Below are 23,128 nucleotides of genomic sequence, written 5' to 3'. Positions count from 1 at the left end.
CCCCATTTAATTTGTGTATACACAAATTAAAACTGCTTCATCTCAGATGGGATTTTAATATGTCAAAAATGCTTTTTTTTTTTTCTTTTTTTTTTCTAGTGGAGACATGATTTATTTCCCACAGCCTTATCTCTGTGCTAAACTACATCATGCGGTAAAAGTAGAGAGCACAGCAAAAATGACTTGTGATGAAGCGTCACGTCAGTGCCTTGCAAAATGCGCTTGTCACGCCTAAATGAAAACTAAAAAAAAAAAAAAAAAAAAAAAAAAAAGTGAAAAGAAAAGAAAAAGGTGGGCAATAACTCTCTCTGTAAGAACAGGTCTCAGTTTGCAAACAGGCTTAACTTCTGCGAAGCTCCCAGCGCGGTTCAGAACTACTGAGCTGCGAGGCTCCAGGCTTTTGTGGTTCTGCCCCTGGGGTTATGAACAAGTGTAGCACTTGATGAAGCCACTTGGATATACAGTTCCAAAAAATGTAAATACAAATGTGCGTTGTTACTAAGACAAGAAATGAACGTAATTCCTTGTTGTGTTTAACATAGGTTCATTCTGTCATGGTTTTCTTCTGCGTGAAAATTACAGCTGTCTCATCAGTAGTCAGATTTTGATGTGCTGAGGATGTGTTTCCTCTGGGGACTTGCAGACTGTTCTGTTGTTCTGCGGTGCCATGAATCTCTGACCTTACACACCACCAAGTTTTGTCCTGTCTCATAAAAGTGTCTGCTAAAATCCACGTTGCTCAGAGACTGTAAGCGAAGTGACCCGACTCAGGTGAGCTGGCAGCGACCCTCGCTGAACCCGCAGCCATCCCACAAAGCCACTTTTACACAGGATGCTTCAGCAGAAAAAAGGGAGCAAACCTGCTGGGGCGGCAGAAAGCTTTGCTGCGATAGCTGCGACCCCTCCAGAACTGCTTTGTCACCGTGCCGGGCTGCATTCACCACGGGGAACAACGTCCCACCGTGTCACCGCAGGGCGCGTCACGCAAAGAGCTGGGGGGAGCTGTATGGTTATGTGCGATGCATGCATGCTACGAACATGTTGTACCCGCAGCAGGAGGTGCGTGGCCGGGTTGCCGTGGCACCGGGCTGTGTTGACGAAGGGGCGCCATGGCCCGCAGGCAGCTGCTGGCGGTGGCGGTGACGGGGCTGCTCCAGGACCCGGCTTTCCACGTGGCCAAGTGCGCAGCTGAGGTGAGCGGCAGGGAGGGGAAGAAATAAACCCCACAACATCCGCGGGCAGGTGCCGGGTGCCTGCTTCTGCAGGTGCCAAAGGCAGGAGGGGAGTGGTGCAGTTACTGGGTTAACACGTGGCAGAGGCTGCAGGGAAGTACAAGCAGCTTCTTGCAGGATAGGACAGGGTGGAGGGGTATTAAACTGCTCGTAAGCATTTCTTTTTTCCCCATATCTGGAAAATCTAGGCACTGAAGCTGAAGTTTCCAAGCAAGTTTGCGGATCCTGTAATATGTCCTTTATTAGAATTTGCATGGCATGAATATTTACAGGAGAAAAAGAAGGTAACTCTCATTACTAACAGACACCTGCGCCTCTATAATTGAGAGTAGGTCTTGGCTCGTGGGCCCCTTGTTTGACAACTTCAGGCTGGTAAGATAAGCAGGGCCCTCAAGGCTTGGCTGTGTCTGTCAGTGCTGCTCAGAAGGTGCTGGGTGGCCCTGGGGAAATCCCTGGGGGATGAGGGCAGAGGAGCACGCAGGCAGCAGCCGCTGAGCTGTGTGCAACATCAGCGCACCTCACCAAAACCCAGGGAGCAGACCCGTTGGGTTGGCCAGCTTTGTGGTTTTAAAACCAGAGAAAGCATAAAAATAGCACAGGCCACCCGAGCTGTGGTGCAGTGTTATCCGTCGCTTCTTCACTCAAGGTGGAAATGATTCCTTGAGGCTTTAACCCCTCTGCAACGCAGGAACTGCGGGGTGAGGTGTGGGCCTACGCCTCCCGCGTGATGTGCTTCGTTGACGGGCGGCTGCTGGGGGACGAGAAGGAGCTGCTCAGGTGGGCCCTCCACCGGTGGGACTACCGCGATTTTAGGCCCGAGGTGCTTTATCAGGCCATCTCTGAGGATTGCTACACCAAGCACCTGAAGAACAGCCAGGCAAGTAGCACGGGTTTACAGGAAGAGCGCGAGGTGTGCGGCCAGCTGTACGCGTTATCAGATAAAACACAGAGGATGCCGCACGGATTCCATGCAGATTTGAGAACGGAGGGCACAGAGCAAGAAACGTGCCTCGTGGTGGGGTGGTGGGACGGGCATTGCTGCTGATTCATTTGTCCTGCTCTTACCGTACAGGCTGCCACAGGCGTGTGGACAAGGGCAAGGCGAAGAAGTGAGCCCTGCCCAGGATTTGCTTTAGCTCACTGCTAGGGTTATTTCTGCCCAGAACAGAGTGAAACGTCCTCTACTTTTTTGTTTGCTTACACAAAGCAATAGAAGTACTGTTCTGTACCAGCAATCCCGCTGAGATGGCTCTCACTGGGCTGCTGGGTGCTGAGATGTGTTAGAAAGTGAGAGCTGCACTGAAAGCTGGCCTTCATCTCACTGGATTTGTTTTTTGTGTCCAAACAGCACGTGTTTGTGTACCTGGACATAGCCATTGATGAGCAGCCCGTTGGGACGCTTCTGTTTGAGGTATGTTGCTGTGAAGAACAGCAAAAGCAAAGAGCAAAGATAGCAAATGTGGTGGTTTCACTTGCCAAAGGAGGGGGGACCAAAATCCGACCAGTTGGCATCGGTTATGAATTTCACGTTTCTCCTCTCACACTCACTTTGCAGCTCTTTTCTGATGTGTGCCCCAAAACCTGTGAGAATTTCCGTGCTCTGTGTGTTGGAGGAGTGACGTCTCCTTACAGCGGTCGAGAGCTGACTTACAAAAATTCCTGTTTTCATCGGCTGCTAAAGAACGGGTGGATCCAAGGAGGAGGTGTGTTTCCAAACAGCCCGAATAAATCTGGGTCACGGCAGATGTGGGATGGGATGATCTGAATGGGTTCCAGTCCAAGAAGACATAACCAAACACAACAGAAAAGCCAGTCTCTGCAGGACAAGCTCTTAATCAATGCATATGAAAAACTGAAAACATTTTATTTTTTTTGTCCATCTTACTTTCTAAATAGATAAAAAGCGTAGATAATTTGTTCTTTTAATTATCCAAGACTTTTTCCAAATATCTTCGGAAACTAATTGAAACCTTAAAACACTAAGAATGTCCACAGGAAAACACGTTACTTGTTTTATGGGGAGATTAACTTCCAGAGGCATTTAGCCAAGGCTCAGAGGGCCAGATAGTGAGCTGTGTCAGGAGAGGTTGCCTTCATTACTCCCCGTTGGTCTTTCATCTGTCTTTACCTACCTGTATTTCTTTCCTGTGTTTGCCTTGCCTACTCTAAACACAAGTGCTCAAATCCATTTTAAGTTTATACTTTGAAGATGAACTTCGTACATTCCACAAACATCTAAGCAGATATCTACGCAGTCCACAAAACCAACCTAAAATTACTGTCTCACCTGTCGGAAATCTGTCCCAATGGGAATTTCTCTTTTACTATACTTCTTTCTCAAGCAAGTGAGCAGCCTTAAGCTGCCATAGCATCACAGCTGCCTTTTCCTCCTTCCTTGTTCTAACCCCGTTCTCTCTGACAGATGCCCTTCTCCCAACCTGTCCCATCCTCGGCTGATGCAGTGACTCATGAAACGTTTCCAAAAGTCTGTTAAAATGTTGGTATGAAAAGAGAAAGGTCTGTGCAGTTGTTTCCCCAGTGGACGGGGAACCCATGTCTCCGAGCTCTGCTGGAGCTGCTCAGACAACCCCAAATCCTGCCTGTGCTACACCCGGCCTCTGACTGCTCCTTCTGTCTGCCCTACAGACATAGTCACTGGGAAAGGAGACGGAGGAGAGTCCATCTATGGTCCCACCTTTGAAGGTATGTTTCCTTAATTACCTTACTGTGCAAATAGCAAATTTAAGCAAAAATCACGTTGTTTCATTTCCCCGGAGGAAATAATTTGATTTTTTTTTTCAGTGAGACACTTCAGTTTTAGGCACTGACTTGCAGTCTTGGCCCACTCCTCTGATGCTGGGTGCTCAGCTCCATCTGTCCCTTTTCCCTGACAAAGTTAGGGCTGAGATTCACCCGCCTGCCCACTTCAAACATGAATACTCACCCTTGTGGAAGGACTTTAGAAGTGGGTTAGCTGCAGATCTCCAGGCTGCTGATACCACTCGTTCAAATGTGTTTAAAGTAATGGAAGTGAGTTGGCTTTATCTCCACATTTCCTGGACCTCAGGCAGCTTTTAAGGCTTGGGCACACCGCAGGCAGCGCTGCTGTCAGTTCTGTGACTGCGGTGGGATGCAGAGTTACTTCTGAATCCGACGACATGCAGAAGGTCCATAAAGCTGTGAAAGTCGAGAAATGACAGGCATGAGCGAGTTTAACAATAAATGTCCCCCCATGCTGATAGAAAGTAATGAGATGTAAAGAAAAAAGGACATTATGACATGCACTATTTAAGAAAAAACACCCATATAATTGACATAGGCGCTTGGGATACTCCGTTTGGATTAAATGCTGCCCATAAAGATGTTTTAGGGCAGTTGAAGCGCTTCTGAAAATGATTTATGTTCTCTTATGTAAAAGTTTGCTTTCTGCCAATGTCACAACCAATGTTATATTCGAGCAGGCTGGGCAGCAGCCAACAGGGAGATCAGAAGTGCCAAGAGTATCTGAAAACTTTATTTCCAAAGGCAATGAAGAGCCCACTTTCACCTCGAGGCCACGGACTGAGCCAAGGCAGGCTGGAAGCGGGAAGCCTGGCGGGTTTGACCACCACTGCCCAGAGCCCTGCTCTTTCTCCTTAACATTTCAAAGTTGCCCATAGCTTTTCATCCTCCAGCAAGGTGTTCACTCGGGTACGCCCGTCTATTTTAAGGCTTAGGTTGCTTTCCAAGTGCTTCCCGCCACCCTGTTTACACAGAGGACAGAGGACAAATATCTTCGATATCTGCAAACAGTGACAGATGCCTCTGTCAGATGGCGAAACTCTGTTCTGTGAAACTGGGCACTTGGCACACCTCTATTCACTGCAACGCTTGCTGAAATTAAAGGGACGCGGCTATGTTTTACTGTAATGAGCTCAGAGCCCTGAGGTAATTACAGAGAATCATTTGGATCGAAGCAGCACGGAGCGCAGAGCATCCCGCTCCAAAATTAGACTGCTGAAGTCATTCTGCGAACCACGAGTCAGCACTCGGGGAGTAACTCTTCAGTTAACATTTCATTACCATTTTTGTGAATCAGCTTCTCAGAAGGGCACTCGAACAGGGTAAAAACGATCCCCCCCAAATCAATTTTACAATCTAAACATTTCTACAGTTTCAAGCTTGTTGAGGTTTTGATGGAGCCCTGGATCACTCGGTGTGACCAGGCAGGAGATGAGCAGTGGAGAAGGTCAGGATTGGTGCTCCCCTGCCCCACCTCCTCGCCGGGCTCCTGTCCATGGAAGAAGCATCCAGCCCTTGCTGCCATCCCACAAATCGAAGTACAGCTTCTGCTCACCCTGTCACCTCTCCATCCCCAGCTGTCCGTTGGAAGGCTATTGATTCACACCAGACTTTATTCACACAAAACTTGAGGGACCTTTGGGGAAAAAGGAAAAGGGAAAGTGTGAGCGGGGAAGAAAGACATGGGAGGTCGTGGGAGCTGGAAATGAAGCGCAGCAGAGGAAGGAAGCAGCACAAGTGCTGCCTCTCATCCCTGAACTCTTTTCCCAGATGAAAACTTCGCCATCCGTCACAAGGGAAGAGGAGTCCTCGGGATGGCCAACAAGGGCCGCCACAGCAACAGCTCCCAGTTCTACATCACCCTCCAACCAGCTCCCTACCTGGACAAAAAGTGCGTGGCCTTTGGGTATGTATGCACGAGTCTGCACCTGCTGCAGCGTGCAGGAGGTTGCCCTAGCTCTGCGGGACACTGCTGCCCTGGAGGGAGGTCCACTGAGTCCCTAAAGCTGCAACATGGATGTCTCTGGCCAGGGGGAGGATGGATACATCAGATTTGAGGTAACCCCCTCATTCCACGTCTCTGCCCTGGCTACAAATCGGAGCCTGCATAGCTCGGTGTCAGCTGAAGGTGTGACCTGACGGGCACGGAGGCGTTGAGCAAAGCCTCCAGCCTCCGCTCTGCCGACAGGAGCTGAGAGAAATTGTTTGAGCAAATGCTTGTCTCAGTAGGTTAACGCACAGGGCTGGCCCTGGTGGGATTTTTACGATTTCCAAAATGTAATAAGGAAGATAATTACTCCGAGCAGCTTGCTAGGCATAGGAGCGTAAAATATGCACATATTGCCACACAGAGAGAAATTTACAGTACAGCTTCCATGTAGTTGCATGATGGATAGCGTTTTGGGAGGATGTGAAAAACATGAGTGCCTAACCTGCAGAGAACAAACCAAGCGGGATGGCTGGCTGGACAGATTTCTAACCCGTGGTGTTTACCTCGAGTTCCTGCCTCGCCACTGGCTCTGTGTAATCTGGAAGGTGCAGAATCCTCGAGCATAACTGACCCCTGTTACAAGGCTAATCTCTACAGGACAAGCTCTTAATTAACGTATATGTACACTGGAAAACATTTTCTCTTCTGGCCACCTCACTTTGAAAACAGAGGAAAAGTTTGGATGATTTGTTCTGTTGCTTATCTAAGACTTTTGAAAAGATCTTGAAAACAGCAAAGGTTGCAGAACACAGGGTGCAGGTTGGCACTGCCAAGGGAGGAAATGAAAGGTATTTCTCCGGGACACTCTTCCCATAACTGTCACTGCCAACATTTAGCACATTTTTTTCACTTCTTTCTCCTCAAAAGTGTTTTGCAGCTGGGTACAAGGCCTATTTCTTGAAATAAATGCAACTGTGCAAACTCATAGTATTTTCTTATCTCCTACAACACCAATTGGCAACCATTTAATCAAGAGCCAATGGCCTTTGCTACCCCATGGCAAAAAAAGAGCAGAGCCTGCTTGGTTCTGTTACAGCCCCACAGCAGCTGCAGAGGGGATGCTGCTCGGGCAGTGACAGCAGCTCAGAGCTCTTTTTCCCTACCACAGGCAGGTGATTGAGGGCACGGAGGTTCTCCAGCGACTGGAAGCCATACCGACGTACAAAGAAAGGCCTACAGTGGACTGCAAAATTTTGGACTGTGGGACCTTCCAGCCATGATCAACAGTTGGTTTCCCTGCGCGCAGTGAGATAGAGCACTGTTTCCTGCTCAGGCTTTCAGTTACGATAAGAATAAAAGCACTTCTTTGTACATGAGAATGTTCTGGGATTGTTATTTTGACTTTAAAAAGTGTTCGTAGGCTGTTAAGAGCACTTTTACACACATATAGGGAAAGACTTGTGGACATGTTCCAGTGCCAGCCCCTGGTTCATGAATAATGGTGTTAAAATATGATGATACAGTGGGTAAAGTGCAGGTGGACAGATGTGTATGCACCCAGATGGATAAAGCTGACCCATCTCGGCCAAATTCTGCCTCTACTGCAACCTCCACGCACAGCACAGAGCGCTGCTTGGGGCACCAATGCCCTGCACAGCGCTGACACAAGATGCAGCCCGTATGTGGTAACTCGCATCCCTTAGAGGAAAGGAGAAAAAAATGTCTGCAGGATTGAGGCCTCTCTGAGAGCCATATGTTTGATCCTTCACCGACCACTCTTAACCAAAATCCCTTGACATAACCCTTGAAATCAGGTTGAGCTGCATCAGGCTAAAACCAGAAATGTTAAAATAAGCTTAAGTTTTACGTAATTGTTTTTGACAGATTTTGTTAAAACCAAAAATGTTTTTTTCCCACGAAAACAGGGAAAAATCTTGTTTATAAAGTTAATGCACAGCAGGAGATGTTAAGGTTACCTATGGATGCAAATCTCTAATACACAACTGCTGGTGTTGAGGACTGCACACATGGAAGACATCTCTGGCAAATGGAGCAGAGCCTGGGTGCTGACGACTCCAGCAGAGGATGGCAGAGAAGCACTAAAAGAAGAAAATGAAAACGCAGCCTGGAAAGAGAGGCCACGAGGAAGTGCACGGGAAATGCAAAGTAAGGGGCAGTCATAAGGGCTGGGGTGCAGATGCAATCTGTGAGACACACGGACACTCTCAGCTTACCGTCCTCTTACCTTTATTTCCAGTAGCATGAAGAGGCTGTACCGAGGGAGTGACCTTTGCTCCTGGGCTGAGCTTGCTGCGTGAGCCACTCAAATCTGCAAAACAAGGCCAGCGTAAGATGGGAAAGGTGGAATTAGCAAAGCATTAGGAGGGGCCCAGTTTTGTCTGAGCTTAAGCCTGTGGATTTCAGGAATAGCAACGTGCCAAAGTTTCTTTGCTAACTGGGGATGAATTTAACAAATCGCTTACCCAGTGTTCAACTTAATGCATTAAGAGGGTGTAGACTTAGCGTGATCCCACATGCTCTGAGGGGGTATAACGAACATCTTAATTTTAGCAAAGAAATTCAGATTTTTCTTTATCTATGGTACAAACAAAAATATTCTTTAGCCTAAAATACACATATACGTCTTCAGCTAGCTAAGGAGCTGTCAACACATTTTCTCCTTTTATTTTCTAAAGAGTTCTGAAATCTATACACGGACCAAGTCTTCTGTAGGAACATTTCAGATCAATTAAACTGCCTAGAGAATAATTATTTTCACTTCATAGTTCTGTGCCAAAGGCAAAAATATGCTGTTATGTTTTCTTCATAAAACAATATATGTCCTGACAGATTACTTTTCATAAGCAGTAGAGAAAATGCTATAAAAAGATATGGCTTCAAAGCTCAGTGTTGGGATGCAGGTTAGTGGTTCATATTTCTTGCAAGGACTTTAAATTGTTTAAATATTTGAAGATGAAAGTTAGAAAAGTAGTTTTAATTCTGCAGGTTATAGAAGAAAATTCTAAAAGGACAATTCTTTGATTTGTAAGGAAATTACAGCGTGTGCTTTGAGTCCAAACAGCCTGAGCTGAGAGCAGCAGGCAGGGCACGGGAGCTCGCGCCCCACAGACGGGCAATGTTCAGGATCCCGCAGGGCAGACAAGCACCTGATTGCGTCAGGCATCAGAAAGCTGATCCCGTGCCAAAGGTCAGAGCCCTGACAGAAAGCATGATGGCTGGATGCATGACATACAGGATACGTCTTGAATTTCAGGCATAAGGATCCTGCAGGCAAGCCACAATTACTGTATTCGCATTGGTCGGGAAGGACACTCTGCCAGAAAAATTGTGGCAAAATCTTTCATCCAGTATTGAGGAGGGCACCTAAAAGAATGTGTCCTTTGGCTCTGGTCCCCCAGTTCCTGCAAGTAGGATACGCCTAAGGAGCTCTGGGTGATGAACAGTGAAACAGTAAAGAAAGGCTCTTGTTCATCTTGTTAACCTCAATCAAAGCACGTGCCATGGGGCTGTATCCAGCCCTGATCGGGTGCACCTTCACGGCAGGTTTTGCAATCCTACCCGCCTCTCTGCACGAGGATTAGCTCAGGTTAGCAGGCTCTGAGCACGGGAGTCAAAGTACCAGCAATATTTCTGAAAGGTTACAAAGGTTAGAAAATCATTTTGCAGATTCCAACAATGCACCAATTTGTAATGGTATGAAGTACCGCAAAGCCACTTTGGATGCTGTATTTTCCCTGTCAAAACCACGCAGGTGTGATAACACTTTTGAAACAAACAGAAATGTTTGCAAACTGAAACGAACACATGTTCCCTTCAGTTTATCTGCTACATTTTGTTTTATTCATTGCCACCATCCCAGACTGCGGTCGGCTCCCCTGGCACCTCTTCAAAGCCCTGTCATTATTGTCTTGCCCAGCACCAGCAGATGCAGAGGGTGATCCGCTGCAATTCCTGGGCATTCACTACATTTAAAATGTGCTTCCCTAAAATGGACATCTGCAGACCCTTAGGCTTGATCCATTTCTGCCAAGTGCTTTGCATACGTTTCCAGTAACACAGTGCTTGCGTCCTGACATTCAAAGCAGAGGTAAATGCCTTACTGACCACTAAGTATATAACGGCGTAACGAGAAATGAATACAGTGATGAGTCTGGTATTTTAAATCCAACAACAACAACCCCGACTGCCGTGATCCTGCTGACCATATTCCTCAACAAAGTCCCGAGATGCTGACTTTAAGAAAAAACAGGCAAACCACATTTATCATTCACTTGGATTGCCACCAGCCCCCAGGATTACAGGACAGACATATTTTCACTCACTTGTGGAGACAAGCTGTAGCTGTAATTCTTGCCCTGCTGGTAGTCTTGGGTTTGTTTGGTTTCATTCACTTCATTTTCTCTCTGGTTTTCCAAATATGTACACGCTATTTTTTATCAGTCATCTTTTAACAATCACACTTAGCATATATCCTGTTTGCTTGCAGTTTAAAAAGATTGCTGTCCTCCTGCCACTCATAACACCAAACACCCTATTATTCACTGCTGAAAACACATTGAATACCGTAACCCCCCAAGAGCTGCAAAAAGGGAAAAACGCGAGTTCAAATAACGCCTGATGCCTAGGGAAATTACGAGGGACTGACCCAGTGAATCAAGGCCGGCAGGATGCCAGCAGGTCCTTGGTCCTTGTCCCAACAGGACAGGCACCCCTGCGGCACGGCCAGAAGGGATGTGCAGGAGCCATGAGGAACTCCCGGCTTCAGCTGCCGTTTCGGCAGTGCTGCAATATCTATTTATGCTGCTCCACAGCTTATTTTACGTGCTGCTGAGTCAAAGCCATAACAGAAACATGGTATTTAAATAATGGATGTGGAGTCTATTTCTTCTCATTAAGGACCCAGCAACTGTAATCATACTGAGGGAATAACCGAGCTGTGTCACACCGGCATGTGCAGACCGAAAGGTCGCTGAGGTGGCGCGACTTCTCTGCCTTTGTTACCTTCCTGAAAGGAGTTGGAATGCCGTAAAATTCACAGCCAACAAGACGTGTCAGGTCATCCCGCCATCTAGGAGGTGCCCCTTTATACCACAAAACTCATTTTGTCTGCTGTTTCTTTTGCTTTTCTGTTTCCTCTGTGAGGCTTCTTCACAGAAAGGCAAAGCGTGAGACATCCTACGCACCCCGACAGATGACAGCACAGAACTTTCTTCACCCAAATTATGTTATCAGCAGTCACAGAATCACAGAATATCCCCGCTTGGAGGGGACCCACGAGGATCATCGAGTCCAAGCCCTGGCTCCACACAGGACCACCCCAAACCCAAATCCTGTTGTCATTGCCCAGTAACCCCGACAGGCGGCTCGCCTGAAAGCTCCCGATGCTGTATGGGTCTCGTGGCAATACAGCACCTTCTGGCAAGACACTAAAATGGAGGATTAAGCCAGAAGTTTATTTGGCTGCCTCCTCCCCTGTAGTGCGCAAGCCCGGCTCATGCTTAAGAGGAACGGGAGAATTTTCCCGATTTTATCTTTTCGTCTTTCACTCTGCCGGCACTTTTCCTGGATCAGCACCGCAGCCGGGCTCCCCTGCGTGAGGAGCACCACATCTCTTCGCCTCGGCTTCCCACCATCTGCCTGCGTCGGCGTCGCGCAAGCCATTTTTTCAGACATTTTTTTATTCGCAGAGGGCAAACGCCGCCTGAGGGGGGGAAGAACAACGCGGGGAGAGGGGGAGAAATCTCCTCAGCAGCGAGACGAGAAGCCCTGTGGCAGGCTGAGGGGGCCACGGCGGCGGTTGGGGCAGCCGTTACCCGCCCAACGGCCGCCCCTTGACGGCGGGCGGGGCGTGACGCGGCCGGGGCGAGGCGGGGCCCGGCGGCGGCGGCGGCGCTCAGAGGGTGCGCGGCGGCGGCGGGAGCGGAGCGCGGAGGGGCTGAGGGCAAGAGAAGAAGGAAGGGAAAGGAAAGGAGAAGGGAAAGGAGAAGGGAAGAAGGGAAGCGCCGCCGCCATGGGCCGGGGAGCCGCGCTCCCGCTGGCCGCCCTCTTGCTGGCCGCCCTCTGCCTGGCCGCGGGCGGCGCGCGGAGCCGTTGGGCGCGTGAGGCCGCTGGTGAGTGCCTCACGCCCTCCCCCCCGCTTCTTTCTCCCCCCCTTCCCTTCCTTTCCCTTCCTTTCCCTTCCCTTCCTTTCCCTTCCCCTCCCCGCTGCTGACGGGGCAGCCCCTCCCCTCCCCTCTTCCCCTCCTCCCCTCCCCTTCCCCGCCCGGTGCCGGTCGCTGTGGGGCGCTCGGCCGCCCGCGGGGCCCCTCAGGGCTGCCCCGGCCCCCCGGGGGTGGCCCCGTGTCGTGAAGGCTTCCTAGCGGGTGCTGAAAGGCACAGGGTGCTTCCCCGGGGGAGGTTTGGGGAGGTTTGAAGGGAGACTGGAGGTCCTGAGGCGCCGGGTATGAGCCTGTGGGCTGTGCCAGGTCTCGGTCAGAACCAGCGAGGGGGTCCCAAAGGTGGACGTTGTTTGTTTGGCAGACGCGAAGCTGTGCCTGATAGCTGGAAAAAAGCGGCTTTGATCTGGGAGCTCGTAGCGAGGAATGGCCATATACCCAACGGAGTGGTTTAAGTGGCACCATTTGCCACTTAATTGTGCTAAGACTGTCATATCCCTCACTGAAACGAACAGGCAAAGATCTTGTTACATCTCATTGCTTCTAAGAAGCATAAAGAAATAGCACTGGTATTCCTAGCCCGATCCTGCCGTACCCAACAGAAGGTCCAGCAGCATTCAGGCATGATTCAAATCCCCAGAATACTGAAGGCAGAGAGTCGATCCCTTTCTGGTTATCATCTGCTTGTTTCGATTGCCAAAAATCCACAAACAGCCAAGCTCCCTTCGCTGGTGAGCAGAGAGAGGCGAGAGGTCATCCATCGGTGCCTGGAGGAGGTGGAAATGTGCGTGGAACGTGTTGGAGGCTGTGGTGCAAAGAGCCGTGTGTTGTCTGAATGCGATGAGCGTGTGACTAAGTCTTATTCAAAACTAATGCAGTGAAATTGTAGATTGGGAGAATTTGTTTGATCCAGACACTGGACGTGTTGACATTGTGGTTTCGAGAGGACAATGTGTGGCTCAGATTGACATTAAAAAAAGCAGCCCGACTGGTTGGGTTGCTGGCTTCTGCTGTGATCAAAATGGGGATAGATTTACTGTTTCTGCTTTCCTTTATGTGCACTTGTATGTGAAGTCCTCGAAGCCGGTGTCTTTATTTCCCCTAAATCAGCTGCTTTCTACTGCAGGATTCTCTCTTATTTATTTATTTTTTTTCATAGTTGGCTGTATTAACAGATCCATAATCAAAAGGAACCAAGCTTTTGCCATGGGAGGTTTCAATTAGCTACTTTGGTAGCTTCAATTAGAGCAGTATATTTTCTGTTGTCTGTCCAGGTTGACTATAATGAGAGATTATTTGAGGCATATTCTCAGTGTGTATGTGAGGTCTGGTTTTGGAGTATCAGTAGTGTTGGGAGGGAAATGTATTTGTCTCGTCAGATACATTCACAAATTGCAGCTTTTAGGAGCAGTTAGTTCAGTGAGAATGGTTGTGCCTTAACCCAGGGCGTTGATACGTGAGAAGTATCAATGGAAATATCATCCTAAGGACTGTTTCCATGGGTGAAGTTGCTCTCTTACAGTGCTACTTTTGACCTAACCAGTTATCTGTTTCTTCTTTTCAGACACCTGTGGAAACTTTTCTACCTGTGTTTCATGTAACAACACACATGACTGCCAGTGGGTGAAGTGTGCAGAGACAAGTAAGTAAGACTACATGAAGCAAATCCTTTAATCCAACTAGATGTATTTTTTCTGTATTGATGTTCACTACAGGAAATACGTTGTTCTGTTTGATAACCTAATGGAGGAAGAATTCATAATTTGTATCTGTTATTCAGTAAATTTGAAGTTCTTCTGTGAGACAATTGAAAATGTTCAGAATAAGCCCAGATTTGTAAGGCTTCTGATCTGAATCTGCTGCTGCTATCTGAATCTGCTAACGTTTTCCAGAACGTCAGCAGAACAAACTGGTCACTTGAGCTTATTGTTAAGGGGTCAGGTCACAAGCGGGCTGTGACATGCAGGTGCATCCCGGTGCGGCCCCTTTTGATGCTGTGCCATAGACCTGGTCACAGACACTGCGCCTGAACTGAAATGCAGTCAGGGAAAGGAATCCATAAATAAGATCAGTTAAGAGCAGTGTTCCTAAAAGTAAGAGTTGCAACCCACTGAAGGGGACGTAGTAGAGTCAAAAAGAATACAGGGCACTTGCTGGCCTCGGTCAGAACTTTGTTTTCCACATTGTTGGGGAGGTGGATGTAAATACTTCTAGGTGACCTCTTGTAGAGGAGATAAAGCTGCTGTTGACAAAGGCATATGAAGGCTACAGAAGTAGTGCTCAGGAGGATCGTGTACACTTTGTGAGGTGGATATAGGTAGAATAAGAAAACAGAACGGCTTGGCTGTAATAATGTTCTTGTGGATAGAGTATGTATGAATGCAGAGGATGGTTCAGAACTGATGAAAAGAATTTATAAGTTACTTGTCCGGTACAAACGTCCTGCAGGAAGGTGCACTGCATGTACTGTCTGACCAGCAGGCAGATCTCTCAGGTGTTTGAAGTAACTTCTTTGAGGGCAGAGAATAAATCTGAGTCGAGGAAAGTGCAGACAATGAACAAGAAACAGATGCCTTAAACAGTTACAAGGTCATGGGTCTATTGAAAAGGTGGAACTAAGTTGTGCTTGCGTGGAGAATTTAAGACAGTAAGAATTCTATACTGTTTCCACAGAGAAGCAAAATATTTAACTTGAAAAGTGTAACAAATAGTAGAAACACTGCTGAATCTTTATAGGCTATAAGGAAGTGTCAGGCTCTACTGTTACTGCAAAATGGGCTTTAATCAAGTATGTATAGTGCTTAAATGTTGAGCAGTAGAGTAACTAGTGGAAGAATGTACGAAAACTTCTGTAACTTTTAATATAAGACTGAGGTCCTGCATATTGAAGTGGTTTTAATGTTATCCTACCTAGAAGATACTTAGTTTATCCTGGGAACAGTTTATTAGCATTTAAGAATATCTACAGTAGCAGAGCTTTTTTTTTTTTTTTAATATAAAAAAAAGTATTTAGAACTTGTTCTTTCCTTTTCTGACAGACTATACCTGTGTAAAAAGAGCAGAAGTAAACAGCTCAAAGTATAATGAATGTACGATTGAAGATTGTTCACGTAAGTACTTAGATATTTTGCTTCTAGGTTGTTTAAAGTGAAGCAGTCTCATCTGCAACTCCTTAACGTGGTGACCTTTGTTAATGACTTCTACAATTTACATATGCTCGCACGAGTATGTAAATAAGCCCTTTGCTTCCAGCTTAAACCGATGATGTGACATAAAAATACACAATTCTATTACATGTTCAGTAACTGCTACCGATGTTGTTTCAAGAAGCTTGATGTATTTTAATAGATGTCTCCTCAGCTAGTGCCCTGTTTTCTTGTATTAAAATGGGTGAAATTTCCTGTTAGATGGAGCCTATCCTGTTTAGGAGCTTAGCACTATCCTCAAGAGAGTAAGTTTCATATTAAACAAAAATTTTCACATGGTAAATTCTCAGCTTTGTCTGAGAAGTAGTAAATGGGAAGGGGAAACTTAGAAACATACCTGTAGGCTATCTTGTGGTGGCAGTGGCCAGTCAGAAGTAATTCTGCCAGGCTTGAACTTCGGTATTGTTTCTAAAATGGTACCGGTACTCTGCATTACCCACGGTAGCTGGAAGGTGGCTTATCCCAAATAGCTTGACTGTGATGGTTACAGCAGGCCTCGTGTTGTGTGTGGGTTAGCCAGCAGTGGACAGCGGGGCTGTAAATGGGTACGGTGGCAGTGTAGTCCTGTGCCTCACCTCATGTCCTGTGAGGCTGAGGGGCAGGAGTACCTGGGTCACTTGGCTGTAAGGCAGCAGAACTCAGTCAGCTCTGATACAGGTGGCTGGGGAAGGGAGGCTCTCCTCACCAGCCTCCTCCCCGCTGCCCAGCTATGGCTGGTTCCTCCTGTTGTACAAGCAAGGGCTCGGTTTTAATAGGCACCATGGAAGAGTTAAATTAGTGATGTCAATCACTAACGTGGATGGATGGGAGCTCCTAATGAGCCAGTGGCTTGGCTCAGCACTACCTCTGCGGCGGGTTGACATGGAAGTATATTAAGGTGGTGCTAAACTGGCTTGAGGCCAGGCGTAGATTCTGATGTCTCTCTAAAATCAGGCTGCTCTGGTTTCCCACCATGCCAAACTGCTTCAAGATGCCAAAAAATATTAAATGACTCTGAGCTCTAAAGGCTTCTGGACATAATGGTATTCCCTCAGGAAGCTCAGGTCTGAGTGTTCATAGTGTGATCAAGTCCTGTCCGTGTGGGATTAGCTCAGTTAATACAGTAAATTGTAGAAGGCTTCGCAGGTTTTTCTGCTAGTTTTTTTTTTTTTTTTTTTACGCCTATACTAGCCACAGCCTTCAGAACAGAGGCTGTCAAACTGTTGAGGATGTCCTAGTTCCCATCCCCCCAGCTTCAGCTGTCTAACCACTCTGCTTTCTGGTTGACCTTGGTAGGTCAGGTTTGCTTTTCTGAGCAGTGAGGTCAGGAAGCAGTACTGATTACCTACTTCTGTGTTGTGTAAAACCTGCGCAGTTTGTGGTTGTCCAGGAGGGCTGTTCTACTTTCTGTTTGCTTTGAGGAGCCTGAGTTGCCATAGTCAACAGGGATCTTGCATTCTAATTTGCACCCAGGCTGAGCACTGGGTTGATTGCACTGCCTGTGACAAAGTCTACATGTATTCATTTATGCAACTTGTGCTTAGTTCACAAGATTGTTAGTTCAGCTGGCTAGAAATTACAAACCAGAACTACAGAAGAATTCAGAGTCCCTAAAACTCTGCCTGCTACTGTTCTTCTGTTAAATACTGTTGCTGATGATTTTAATGTAACTTCTTATTCTTTCATAGTTCTTACAACTGCTCCTCCCGCTACTACATCGTCATCCAATACCACGACACCACCTTCCAATTCTACTACAGAGTCTTCCAATGCTACCACAACAACTTCTGCTATCACAGCTCATCCTACTATAGGTAATATGAAGGAGCATGACCCGGTGAAGCGATGAGTGGACGCACAGGATCACTTAGTAAACTGCTGCTTTAACTGGAAACTGTAGTGGCAATTAGAATGCAGTATGCCTTGCTAGGATTGCCTCTGTTCAACATAGAATGGCAGTAAGCTAGGGCTTAGTGAAGGAAAACAAGGACAAGGGCTTTTTCTGCAGCTCACTGTAGTAGCATGACTGCTTAACATCTGAGGCGTGGAATACAGGAATGGTCCCAAGGCTTGGAAGAAGTGGATTGTATAAACTATGACAGAGAATTTTTTCCTTCCGATATAATTAAGAATTGGCTCAGTGGTAGTTGTTTGAATTACATTAGTCATTTCCACAAATCATGGGTTCTTACGAGCCTGACTTTTTGTTGCCCAGTCCAAAAGCTTCTGTTCTTTCACACGCTGCTGTCTTAACAGTCAGGTTCTTAAGATCTTGTCTTTAAAAGCATCTGATCCTTAAAACAGCTGGGGGGTAACAAGAGCTGTACTTGATTAGACTCGTAACAGCTTAATGTACAGAGGGGTGATGATTACCTATCAGTAAATGAACAAATGTTGGCATTTGTCCTAGGTACAGAGCGGAATAGTCATTAATTTTTAGTAATACTAATCGTGGGATGGGGAAGGTCAGAGAGCCAGATTTCCATATTAAGTGAAGAGCTTTTAGGAGACAGTTTAGCTACAGGTGAAGTGTTCTCATATTCCAATTATGATGTTGGCAGTTAGTGGTTTTGGGAAACATTTTTTGGTGTTTATCTCCTGTCTAGAGATAGTGCATTTAATTACTTAAATACAATAAATACTGAGTCTAAAGGCCACTCAGTGAAAATCCTTGACCTTGATGCAGATTCAGTTGTCCTGAGGCAGCTGTCCTGATTCTTACTCAAATAACATTTATGTTAGTGTTTGAAAGAAGGGTTTTCTGCCTAAGTGAAAAACTATTCTGATTTGCGGAGAGCCTTGAAATATTTGGATAACAATGGTATGGTCAGGCTGTAAGTTTAAAAAAAAAATAATTCCTTGTTGCGGAAACTTTGCTTAATGCCATGCAGCTGAACATGTAAATTGGATGGGGTATAGTCTGAGATCAAAATCTATTCTTGCTGAAACAAAGCAAATCACTTATTTAAGAACTTAAATACTTGCAAGGTTTGCTCTTGAAGCTTATGATACGTGCTGAATTTTTCTTCTCTCAAACAGCTAACACCACCAATGCAACTACACATGCTCCTATGCCTTCAACCACCGTTACTCCAGTCACAACAACCCATACTCCAGGTAATGGCTATTATTAATATAGCTGAAGCATAAAACACTTAGAAATTGGTGTTAGTGTTGCCTTGAAAGGTACTTTTAATGTTGTACCAAATTTAATTTTGCTGAAGTTATATATATATATATATATATATATATATATATATATATATATATATATATATGTAGCAAGATAATAGCCCAACCAGCAAGGCTCATTGGTGAAATGTTAAGTGTCAGAAATGTGTTGGACAAACTAAATCAATTGGCCACTTCTAATAGCATGTCTGAAAGTCATTTGTAAACTCAGCTGCAGGACTTACCTCTGGAAGACGTTTTATTTTTCACTTGTAGCATGGGATACCTTTCTTTAAAGTGTATGTATAGTGGGGTGCATCCAGTGGTGGGAATAAGTAAGTTGTAGTATTTTATTTCAGTATTAGTCCTGAACATGCTGTTCCATTAAAAGCTCTAGCGAGGTGAAGCTCTTTAAAACTAGCCATCAGCAGATGGCTGTTACTTCTAGATTCATGGGTTTTGACTTCAGTTGAGTTCTTAAAGTAAAATTTCCAGAGTAAAGTATAGTAGATGAGAGATAATGCAAATTTAGGCAAAAAAAGAGCAAGCAGGAAAAAATGGAAAATAGGTTTTGACTGACCATATCTATATTACACTATGGAAAGGAGGAAAACTTTTGGCTTTTTGAAGTACAAATAATGTCCAGCTGGGACTTGCTCAGCATTGAGGTCCAAGGCAGCTTGGCTATAAATATCCCTATCTTTTTTACAAACATTGCTTAATTAAAATTTCAGTGTCACTTACCTAAATGCAGCTGCTGGCATACCTTTACTCTTACATTTTGTTTTTGTTGGTGTTCAAATGTTTTGTCTGAGTAATCTTAACAGGAGCACACCAACGCTACAATCTGTAAAGCTGTAAGCATTGTACACTCACAAACTGCTCTGTGTCCTTTGACAGGTACTGTGACTCCTGCACCTTCTTCACGCAAGTCTACATTCGATGCTGCCAGTTTCATCGGTGGAATCGTCCTTGTTCTGGGTCTGCAGGCCGTTATTTTCTTTCTGTACAAATTCTGCAGGTCAAAAGACCGAAACTACCACACACTTTAGGACCTGTCACTTTATAATGGACTAGTAGCCCAACACCTGTAGTTCACTGAACCAAAATATTTTCTGTTGCTCATGGAAGACAGCAGTTCATAATATCCTTTAAATTTCTAAGAGAAGACTTCAAAAGAATATTTTTGCACCATTATACTTGGCAAGAGGTAATATGAATCTCTCCAACAGGATTACTTGCAATATGCTGCATGGGTTCTAATGGCTGTCTTTTCTTTAATGGCTGCTGATGTGGGACTTCTTTTGTTTTTGATATGCCAAATGTAGATGTTCAAAGTCTCTTTCTCAGTGGCAACACTGTCTCGAGTAGACAATCTCATGACTTCCTATGAAGGCTGATTTAATCAACGTTTGATACAGTGTCCCTTCAGTTTTATTAAGATGTGAATTATTGGTGACTGATTTCAGGGAGTGAAATACCATTTATTCTAGCTTGTGGCTTGCACAGCGTGTTGCAAGAAAGGTGAACAAAATTGTAGAAGTAGATAGTCTCATAGTGGAATCAAAGAACCCTTTTTTCTTTTTTTTTTTTTTTTTTTTTTAAACAGTAAAAAAATAAAAGGTTGCCTGACAAAATAATGCATTCCAAACAGAAATCCCATGCCCTTCCCAGATAATGTTGAAGGTGGAGAGGGGATGTATGGATAATGCTCGTAAAGGGGAAATGAAGATTAGTGCCTTAAAAGACTAAAAATTAGCAGGCTGTAAAAGTGTCTCACCTATCAAAGATAAATAAAATTTAGTAGGTACTAGCTTTATATAGGAGAAAGGAGTATGTGTGACTTAAGCATTCCAGTTTCAAAATCTTCTGCATTGAATAACTGTCCCTTGCTGACCTTGTTTGCAGGTGAAGGGAGTTTGGTACAGTAATGTTCAGCTACAAACTAGCTGTAAGTCGTTTACCTTTTTGTTCTGGCATGCAAAGACCATAAAACTGAAGTGATAGAGAAAGTACAGTTCACTCCCTGTGTGAAAAGGCAACGATTTCCATTTATACTTGAAATACTGGTGTTTGGGGAAATCCTGACTTTCCTTATTCAAATGCAACTTGATTTCAGTTTTTTTTTGTGTTTAAACCTTCCTGTGTCTGCTTGCTGCAGGAGCGATTAAGGGTAGTCAGAGGATCTGCTGATTTGATCCAAGTCAGGATTGCTGTAGTCCTGGTAGTGTCAGGGCTGTATCTTCCATGAGCCTCATTCCTGGTATCGGGTTTGTGTGACCCTGCAGGAAACTGGTTAAGAAAACTTACTCAGCCAAATGCTTTTCTTTCCTTTTTTTCTTTTTTCCCTCCTTGGCTGGATCACCCCTGTGATCTGAGTGTAAGCAAAGGTACGTCATTTTCAAAGTAGACCTACTTGAAGACCCACAAAGATAACCCCACAGGAAAAACTGAAGTAAAAATAAAATGAAACAGTGGGTGTAGCACATGAGAGTAGCTCTTCATGATACTGCTTGATCATCTGTAGTACTGTCTTACTAACTCTGATCTGACTTAAATTTGGCAGAAATGCAACAAAAGGATAGCATTAATGCAGGTAATAGTCATGGCAGTGTAGCTTAGACACGAAGCAAATCAAGTGCACTTCATTTGCAGATCACTTAAGTGCACGGTGTTGCTTTCTTATGTTCTAGTTTGAATGGCATTGTTTCTGTTGTGCTGCATAGAAAACTCAAATTACTACAAAATACAAAGGTTATTCACCAGTACTGTATCCTTGAGTTCATGAGCTTGTGGTTTTTCTAAGCAAACCTAAGACAATCAGCTCAGGTTTATTAAAACAAGTGAGCAGCCAGCTTCCAGCAACAGTGTGTGTGGGTTAGATGGTATATCCTTGGCCTTATTGTGAAATCACTTAATCTCTCCTTTCCCTATCTCAGAACTATTTTATTACCTTTATTTGTTTAAGAAGATATCCATGAGCTTGTATTCTGTGCTTTGAAGTGAGCAAAATACTCTCCTAAAGTGTGACAGAGTTCTCCTCAGCTCAGCAAAGCAAACTGTATTCGTAGTGTGTTATATATATATATATTTTTGCCTCCAAGGGCTATCTTTTCGGAAACTTGCAGAAAAACGCTACAGAACACTTCATAGCATGGAAGACGTTGCCACCAAAAAAAGTTGTTGCTTTGTAATATGTTGCTAAAATGCTTATTCATGAGCTATGCTGATTCTGATTTAGGTTGTAAAATACGCTGATAAAGCAAACAAAAATAATTTTCAAGTGCCTTAAAATTGCTTAATCTTTTGCCTCTGATTTTGTTTAAAAGGGTAGAAAGGATACCTTGCCTTAGTTACTAAATTTTTTTTTCTTGGTGCCAGCAGTGGCTACTTTCCAAGACTTTAGGAAACCCAGGATCTCTGACACGTACAGATACCAGTCTGAAAAACTCGAGCTTGTACTGCGTCAGCTCAGCTGTGTTCTGGAAGGCCTGCGTTGCGCATTGCTTGCTCATCAGCCTTGCTGCCGAGGTATAACCCACAGCTTCCAGAGTTGGAGCTGGGGTCATTTCCTGTTCCCCTCTGTGGGGAGGGGGCCTGGGTTGTATGTCTCCACCCTGTGCTTGGCTGCCTCACTGTAGAAGCAAATTACTCCTTGGCGAAGTTGCAGTATTGGCTACTTTGTGCTGTGTACTAGCAAATAACCCGAAGTAACAACTTGCAGTTCTTCTCGGCCTTCTGTTTTGAAGTGGAAGGTAGCTCATAGATCTGTAGTTTTATTTGCCCCTAAATCAATTTTAGGCACTGAACTGTAGTGACTCTTCAAGTTATCTGGCTTTTTCTCGAAGCCAATTGTGCAAATATCAAGCTGTTATCTTATGAATGTTCTTTGCAAGTGTTGCTGTAAAAGTTTATTTTGTCTTCAGTGGAAGAAAACTGAAACAGTTGTAATCACAAAACCAAATTGATAAATAAAAGCTGTTGAATGGAATTTTACTTGTAAACTTTCTTTCATGTGAGCAATCCCAGAGGGGACAGTCTGCCAAGTTTCTGGAGATAAGAACTGTTTTCAACAGCAGTCAAACACTGGGGAAAGCGCGAAAACAAAATCTTTGAAGAGTTGATCTAGCTCTCCGAAGTTGTTAACTTTGCACTTGGTTTGTACAAAAGTACAGATTCAGATTTAGAATTGTCTCAGAAAAGTAATTTTCAATTAGGTGATGAAATTTGCTGTGTTAGATTAACTCTGTTGTGCTTTGGCTGTCGGGTCAGAACAAGGTATTTGTCACATGTTCCACCTGTGACAACCTGTAAGTCTAATGCTGAATGTGCCTTTTTCCAGTAGCAAAGTTCCTAATACTGGCTGGCTGCCTGTAAGGTGGAAGAGGGGCTGCAGTCTGTGGCTCTGGGCAAGCTGTTAATGTTCATGTTAAAGCATTTCTTCATGTTAAGATCCCTGCCTACGTGAAAAAGGGGTTGCTCTGGATCTGATTGCCTTTTCTGTGTAATCAGGAGAGCAAGGATATTTGCTAGGGAGTGATTGTCAGAGTATGCTTGAAAAAGCCAACATAGGGTGTGCAGTTCTGTAGTCAGAGGCTGACTGAAACCATCACCAGCTCTCAGTGAACTAACCTCGGTAGTTCCACGTTGTGA

General features: G+C 45.1%; 2 protein-coding genes across 2 annotated transcripts; both read left to right on the top strand.

Moving 5' to 3' along the window:
* Positions 1–1,109: 1,109 nt before the first annotated feature.
* Positions 1,110–7,223, top strand: PPIL6 (peptidylprolyl isomerase like 6). Its single transcript, XM_032184459.1, has 8 exons — positions 1,110–1,193; positions 1,421–1,516; positions 1,921–2,109; positions 2,581–2,643; positions 2,788–2,935; positions 3,879–3,935; positions 5,784–5,919; positions 7,112–7,223. The coding sequence occupies exons 1-8, from the start codon at positions 1,110–1,112 to the stop codon at positions 7,221–7,223; spliced, it is 885 nt and encodes a 294-aa protein (XP_032040350.1).
* A 4,689-nt stretch (positions 7,224–11,912) lies between these two features.
* On the top strand, positions 11,913–22,466 carry CD164 (CD164 molecule). Its single transcript, XM_032184568.1, has 6 exons — positions 11,913–12,074; positions 13,684–13,761; positions 15,158–15,229; positions 16,993–17,118; positions 18,344–18,421; positions 19,376–22,466. The coding sequence occupies exons 1-6, from the start codon at positions 11,975–11,977 to the stop codon at positions 19,525–19,527; spliced, it is 606 nt and encodes a 201-aa protein (XP_032040459.1). The 5' UTR covers positions 11,913–11,974; the 3' UTR covers positions 19,528–22,466.
* Positions 22,467–23,128: the final 662 nt, after the last annotated feature.

This window comes from Aythya fuligula, chromosome 3, assembly GCF_009819795.1.
Source record: "Aythya fuligula isolate bAytFul2 chromosome 3, bAytFul2.pri, whole genome shotgun sequence".
NCBI classification, from domain to species: Eukaryota; Metazoa; Chordata; class Aves; order Anseriformes; family Anatidae; genus Aythya; species Aythya fuligula.
This window is presented reverse-complemented; position numbering and strand designations above follow the sequence as displayed.